Source organism: Aspergillus foveolatus (genome assembly GCF_047715535.1).
Source record: "Aspergillus foveolatus strain CBS 279.81 unplaced genomic scaffold BDW70scaffold_105, whole genome shotgun sequence".
NCBI lineage: Eukaryota > Fungi > Ascomycota > Eurotiomycetes > Eurotiales > Aspergillaceae > Aspergillus > Aspergillus foveolatus.
In genome coordinates this window covers 43,486-50,505 of record NW_027396169.1, presented here as the reverse complement: position 1 = coordinate 50,505, position 7,020 = coordinate 43,486, and the positions used below count along the sequence as shown (strand labels likewise).

The 7,020-nt window shown below is 52.4% G+C and overlaps 3 protein-coding genes across 3 annotated transcripts; 1 reads left to right on the top strand and 2 right to left on the bottom strand.

Moving 5' to 3' along the window:
- The first annotated feature begins 1,715 nt into the window (after positions 1–1,715).
- Positions 1,716–3,495, top strand: BDW70DRAFT_10391 (Zn(II)2Cys6 transcription factor domain-containing protein). The gene is made up of 2 exons (XM_073734355.1): positions 1,716–2,088; positions 2,153–3,495. Exons 1-2 carry the CDS (start codon positions 2,023–2,025, stop codon positions 3,353–3,355), a joined length of 1,269 nt encoding a protein of 422 aa, XP_073591386.1. The 5' UTR covers positions 1,716–2,022; the 3' UTR covers positions 3,356–3,495.
- Positions 3,496–5,120, bottom strand: gliI (aminotransferase gliI). Its single transcript, XM_073734356.1, has 4 exons — positions 4,881–5,120; positions 4,617–4,821; positions 4,132–4,556; positions 3,496–4,079 (listed from the first exon to the last, which is right to left on the bottom strand). Exons 1-4 carry the CDS (start codon positions 5,073–5,075, stop codon positions 3,636–3,638), a joined length of 1,269 nt encoding a protein of 422 aa, XP_073591385.1. The 5' UTR covers positions 5,076–5,120; the 3' UTR covers positions 3,496–3,635.
- A 639-nt stretch (positions 5,121–5,759) lies between these two features.
- BDW70DRAFT_10381 (cytochrome P450) lies at positions 5,760–6,908 on the bottom strand. The gene is made up of 3 exons (XM_073734354.1): positions 6,757–6,908; positions 6,638–6,697; positions 5,760–6,586 (listed from the first exon to the last, which is right to left on the bottom strand). The coding sequence occupies exons 1-3, from the start codon at positions 6,833–6,835 to the stop codon at positions 5,877–5,879; spliced, it is 849 nt and encodes a 282-aa protein (XP_073591384.1). The 5' UTR covers positions 6,836–6,908; the 3' UTR covers positions 5,760–5,876.
- Positions 6,909–7,020: the final 112 nt, after the last annotated feature.

The following is a 7,020-nucleotide window of genomic DNA, read 5'->3' as shown; positions in this document are numbered from 1 at the left end:
TCCAACCTAGATAGGGTATTGGCTGAATATTAAATAAAAGACTCCTATACTGCCAGGCAGTCAGTTAACTAATTCAGCGCCTAAAACACCCTATACAGCAAGGCAGTTAGAGAAGCAGGCATTAGTAGTAAAAATACTACTAAGGGAATGTACACAGAGCTCTTTATCTTTGCTAGAAACATGCTTAGACAAGCCTACCAAAGGTCATGAATTACACCTTAACAAGCATATCCATGCACGCAAAGAAATACATGATTTACATGCTTCTAATAAGAAGCAGCTATAAAAAAGGAAGCGCTCTACTAGGCAGCTAGCTGCTGTAGGGGGCTTCACTATACAGGAGGGCCTAGAGCAATTTCAGCATGAGAATGAGGGCTATAAAGCTCAGGGTGGGATGTCTATAGATCCAGCACTTTCTGCAGTTATGCCACGTGTACGCGCGCCACCGCAATTCAGTAATTGTCAGAATATAGGACATAGGCAATTGCAATGCCCTAATCCAGAGCTATAATAATTTTGAGAACTGCAATTATTCTGGTTGGTAAAGTGCCTAAAATGTTGCTTATACATGGAAGCGGGAGCGGAGGTGGCGCGCTCGCTTACAGGTTACGTTAACCGTGCCTCCGTCAAATAGAAAAGCTATCCGCAGGCTCTACTGATCTTGATAGTGTCGTTATTTTCAGCGTTTGACTAGTGGCCGAGATATTAAATTTTAACTGGGGCTGCGAGTAAGAATTGCTTACGCGCATCAGCGCCACTGCGAGCTGCCACCCGATTAGTCTATCACTAGCCAGTCATTTGCACTGCAAGTCAAAGGCTGATTACTCTACGGCCGGCGCTAGACGGCACGGTTAGTTGTGGGATTCGATGCCGCTGGGTGCGGCAGTTTATTACACCCCTGGCATCAACCTTAAGGGTCCATAGCTTTGCCGGCCCCCATATACTCTTCGTATCGTGTCCGGGCAGGACACTGTGTGCTGGAGAAAGACCTCAAGTAGCACTTAGAGCAGAACCATAACACACCATCGCGAATATGACCCTGCAAGCCAAAAGACAATGCGCGAATCATTCTCGCCGACGCGAATGGCCTCGATGAGGGATTTGGCCCCCAAGCAAGCTACAGGAATGGCTTAGATATACTGCTACCTCTTTCCCCCTCAGCCTATCATATACGACCCGATCCACTAGGATCAACCCGTGGAGATGCTGATGAGCAGACAACCTTGTTGGACGTCCTTTTGCAGCGAGCCTACGAATCCGACGAGATAAACGTCCTTTTGACTAAAAGCCGACCTCTCCGCATTGAGCTCTTTCGTCGAGCAGTAAGCACTAATGCATCTTGAGCAGTGGCGAGAAATCCTACTGCAATCACTTGTTACCCCTCATCGCGAGCATCTTGCAGCGATTACAATAACTCAAACAGGTTAGTCGTGAGATATCAGTGGGATTATCATGCAAGAAACTGGGCTAAATGAGTAAGTACATAGCGCCGAGTAAGGATGCGGAGTAAGCTACACTTCCCATTCAAGGCCCGTGCATACAAACAGTTCCGGAGAAGCTAGCTCCGCGGCGCCTCAGACGCTGATAAGAAAAGTCTTATGAGGCTGAAGAAGCAAAAGAAACTTCACGGATTGCGACATATAACTTAATATTTCGCAATTGAAGTGTGAGTGTGACAGACTGTTGTCTCCGGTGCCCTGGCATATATAAATCCTCCCTGAATAGCTTCACCTTTGCACCAGACGACTCCACAAGCTTACGGGAAGACGGCAGAGACGGCCTCATGTTTTAGCTGCATCTCAGGGCGCGGGACCCTGTTTCCAGGCCACATTTCTACAGGGGGAGGTTTCACCAGCATGGGGCGGAGGCACCAAACAGAGGAAACGGCGATTATGGATATAAGATTAGCTGACAAGGCGTTGGCACTCAAGACATATTGTAGCCTGAAGTTTTCTTCCCAGCTCACGTCGCCCAGAGCAACCTCACCAAGCCCCGTCGAGTACCGGGGACAAAAGAGGTTTGATGTCCACCAGAGAGCCTCCAAGGCCCCGTTTACGGACGGCCTGCACAGAATGCCATGCTTCCAAGGTGCGTATTACGTTTCTCCGCTCCGCCCCCCACTCATTGCTTTTTGACTTACAGGTTGAGACAGGTAAAATGCAGCGGTGAACGGTCGGGCTGCACAAGATGCCTCAGCCAGGGGGTCGAATGCCGATACGAGATTTCAATGGTGGGAAGATGCACCAAGAGACGCAAACAGAGGAAGTTTGTTACCGAAGCCCCGGATGCAAGACCCGAACAGCCTATCGCTACGCCCAATACCGCCGGTGGCCACCTGCATGGTCGAGACGACCCTAGCACGATGCTCCCTCTAGCGGCTGAGACGCCAATTCTTTTCAACAGCTGGTCTCCCCCGCCAGGATGCGATCTTCCCATATTGACAACGGGAGACGGTGTAACGGCGGACCACAACCTGTCGAGCCATGACCTGTCCTTCGCCAGTGGATCCGGCTTCGAGGAGTTCGCTGCCATGATCAGTTACAGTCCTCGCAGTCAGCACGCACTCGGCACCGGCTGTCTGATGGACCTCCCGCAATCAACCACCAGCAGCAGTGCTTCAGCATCCGCCGTAACCATGGGGAACGCCACCAGGCTGGCCACTCTATCCCAGACATGCCAGGTCGGATACGAGGAGCTTCACATGATGCTCAGCAGGTCAGTCAGCCAGACCGCCAACAATAACAACAACAACAGCAACAGCAACAGCAGCAGCAGCAGCAGCAGCAGCAACAACAACAACAACAACAACAACGCCGCAGACGTCCTCCGAATGTGCTTCGCCAGCATTACCGCCCTCGAACTGCAGTTCGAAGAGGAGGCGCGCCCGATCGACGAACTCATGCAAGCGGGCAAGGCCTGCGCGCGCGAGCTCCGCGTCGCCATCGAGCTCGAGTCGTTCAACCAGTGCTCATCCTGCCCCATGCTCATCGTGACCGCACTGGACCTGCTCATTTCCCTATACGAGTCCATTTTCAACAGGCTGGCGTGCGGCCGGGCCAATGGTGGTGGTGGTGATCATGCGCCTCCTGCTCAGTCGGGCAATGGGAAAGGCGCTAGTCTGCGTCTCGGGAGCTTCCAGGCTGACCCGGAAGACGCAGCAGATGTCTGGATACATCTGATGCTGGGCGAGCTGCGTCGGCTCTCGAGGCTTGTTGATACGGTCTCGTCGTTGCGCTCGGACGCGGCGACGCCGGAAGAAAATGCTGCAAGAGCCATGGCGGCGCCCCGTGGCCTGTGTAATAACCTGCATCGGCGAATCAACACGCTTGTGACCTCCATCCAAGACCGTTTTTAGATTGCTTCAGGGGCTTAGATTTGTATGTAAATTGCGACTTGTTGACAACCTGTACCACAAAGTGAGTTGAAAAAAACGAGAAGGCAAAAATTCAGAATGATTGGGCATGTAGTCGGTATAAGGTCAGATTGTACCAGGTGCTGCTGGCAATAGTGAGGGATAATCTTTACTGCGACTGCAATCCTAGTCTCATACCTAAGTCTCTCCTTATTAGAGCAATCGCAGAGATAACCGCGCACAAAAAAACAGATGCAATACTTGAGAGGAACCGGAATACCATCTAGTGTAGGTCCAAGGCCTTCTCCAACGACTTAAGCGCTTTTTCAAGCACGTCAGGCTGCACAGCGATGATAATGCGAAACCAGCCCTTTTGCTCCGCACAGAGATGGAACGAGCGTCCAGAAGCAAGCATAACCCCCGCGGCCTTGATCTTGGCTTGCACTTGGGCTTCCTGCTCCCAGTCTGTTACTTGGGGGGCTAGCCGAGCAAGAATATAGACACCCGCCGTTGCTGGAATATAAGGAAAACCGTGCCTGGTGAGCCATGATGTGACATGCGTGTATGCCTCCGCTAGCCGTTCCAAATTTAGCGACATCAGACGCGACAGGTCGGGATGCTGAAGCAGACCAGCAGTCGCCAACGACGACAAACTAGATATCTGAGTCGTCGTCATCAGACCCACGCTTGCGCAGATTTCGACGTTTGCTTGAGATACAAGACACCCCTTCATCAGCGCGTAAGTAACAGGGTAGAAGAGGCCGGCTAGGGACGCGTACCATTCGAAATCCGCTACTCCCAAAGTCCTTGCTCGTGCTCCAAACCATATGGATCCGCGCCGATTCAACCCCCAGCGAAGATAGATCCAAAGCGAGGACGGAGACGAACCCCTCGCCGCCGCCTTTCGCCGATGCAAAGGAGCTTAAAGCGTATACCTCATCAGAAATCAGGTGCATGTTATTGTCTTGACAAAACCGCGCCGCGCATTCCAGCGCGCTCAGGCTATAACAGCGGCCTGATGGATTATGCGGGTTGGTGAGCACCACGGCCCGCACGGGTTTGCTACAGAGGGTTGCCGCGGCGTGTGCCTGCTGAAGGCATGCGAGTAAGCCGGAAGCGCTGAATTCTTCACCGGGCTTCTGCCAATTTCTGCCCTGCATAATGGTGACTCCCGACTTTAGGGAGAAGTGGATGTCGAAGCCACCTGGACGCGGATCTGTTAGTGATGCCTCCGATGGTTCGTAGCGGGCAGCCCAGAACATACTCCAATATGACCCGGGGACAATGACAGCATCGCCTGTACCACAGAGGCTTGACAATAGCGCGGTTAGACATGCTGTTGCACCAGGGCCGGCAACAACATGGCTCTTATCTACTGCAACGCAGGGCTCAAAGTATTGGTTGAAGAGGTCAGCGAGCGCTTGACGTAAATAGGGCTCGCCGCCCAGGCCCGAGGGATATGACATGGCCTAATTTCTGGTCAATTGCCTAAGGCATGGATAACAGTAGTGAATATGGCAAGACGGACCTCTGAAGTTAGTCGTCTATCCAGGACATTTTTGTAGATGCCTATCAGTTCCTGTCGAATCAAATAGTTCTCCGCAGTGGCAAGATCTATGAATTCGCTTTTGTCTCTGTCGCCTAGGGCGGAGGTGACCGCTGGTAGTATACGCTCAACGTGTGGCCGTACTCGGCTGGAGAGCCATGCTTGAGAGGCATCCATAGCTTAAGGTTGTCGAGCGAGCGTGCGTTTGATTCACCCATGCAAAGATGTATAAACTTATGGCTGCCGGGTAAATGACTAACGGACCGAAACGGTCCCCACACACCACTTAAACAAAAATGAAATAGGACAAAAGGACCTTAGTCTCTTAGCAATCATGCATGCCCCTCCTAACAAACTTTAAAAACGGCCCATTCTTCTCGCCGGCCGCAAAATGATCCTTGACATGAAACTCTAGCGGCAACGGCTCCTTCAGCTCAATCTCAAACAGAAACGCAATCCGCGCCATAACCAGGTAGATTGTATTGTAAGCCAAATTCTTCCCAATACAAGCTCGCGGCCCATAGCTGAAGGGGAAATGAACGGAGCGTAACCGCTGCAGCTCGGCTTCCGACTCGGTGAGCCACCGCTCCGGCTTGAAGACGGTGGGATCCGGGAAGATGTTTGCATCCCGGTGCATCGTCCAACCAGGGACTCCGATCTGCGTGTAGGCCGGGATGAAGTGGCCGTCGATGACGGCGTCCTGTGGGGATTCGCGGATCAGATACCCTGGGACTCCGGGGGACATGCGGAGGGCTTCTTCTACGCAGGCGCGCAAGTACTTGCAATTCAGAAGTTTGTCGCCGCTGACGATCTCTTCCACGTCGGAGAAGGTCGCGCGGATTTCGTGCTGCAATTTAGCGTAGCAAGCTGGGTAGCGGGCAAGATAAAAGGAGAGGCCCGATAGGGCTGTTCCGGTTGTGTCGCTGGCTGCAGGGGGGTGGGTTGGAATATGTCAACTCCGGGCCACAGTTTCCCTGGCTACACGATGGAGAACCTCTCACCTGCAATGATCAAAACTACTGCTTCGTCCGAGAGCTCTTTAAATTCCATTCGCTCGCCGGTGGTTTTGTCCGTGTGTGAGAGAAGAAGCTTGAAGATATCATCCGGGCCCCTCCCGGCCTTTTCCTCGGCGATGCGGTGGTTTACCTGATGGTCAACGTACTTGCGGAATCGCCTCACGGCCGAAAGGATGTTCACGAACAGAAGTGGCGCCAGTCCCCAGCGTTCAGCCCACGGGATGACCCCCAAGACCACCTGGCTGTGCTGGAACGTATCAATGAGCGGCTGGATAAAGTGGTCATCGGTGCGAGTCAGCATGCCGTACTCGTGCCCGAAGGTAAGTTTGCCCATAATGTCGTATGTCAGGTACGAGAACCACCGGGACATGTTTTTGTATTCTTCTCCGAAGGCTGTTGGGTCTGCGATTCGTTGGCAGAAAAGCCGGATCTTGTCCAGGACGGTTCCTTGGTATGAGCGCACTGCTGCCTCGCTGAAGGCGTGTGACATAATCCGGCGTTTTCGTGCGTGCACCCTTTTGTCCACCGCCGTGGCTAGGTTCTTGGAGGAAGCTATTAGCTTACTGGAGGTTGTGGAAAGGCACGTCTCGCTTACAGTTAGCACTTGCGTCTCTTTCGGCCCTCTGGAATAGAACGTGCCCTTTTCGAACTGTGAGCGGTTGCCGTAGATAGCTCCAAGATGTCAGCTATTCACCGAGCCTTCATATATGGATATATAGGTACCTTGGACAGCATTAGGGCTGATGATTGAGAGAAACCCGGGTTCCATCCGGACAACGTCGCCTGAGTCGATGCTTGGATTATTATCTGCGTAAACGTTTGATTAGGGATATCGATCATACCGTATCTCTTATGCAGCTCATCAGCTCGCAAGTGCTTCGTTCCCTTCCAAGCGTAGTAGAGATTCGGCATGATGCTCATTCGAGCAAAGAACGGGCCGGGATATTTGGCCAGTGGATGGAAGTACAGATTGTATACCCAGTTCCATATCTTCTACAACATGTCAACTATTCCCGTGCGCCCCATATAGTCAGGTAACGTACCAGGACAACTGCCAATGCAAAACTGGTCTTGATCGCAGCATTGAGATCGATCGACTCCAAGAC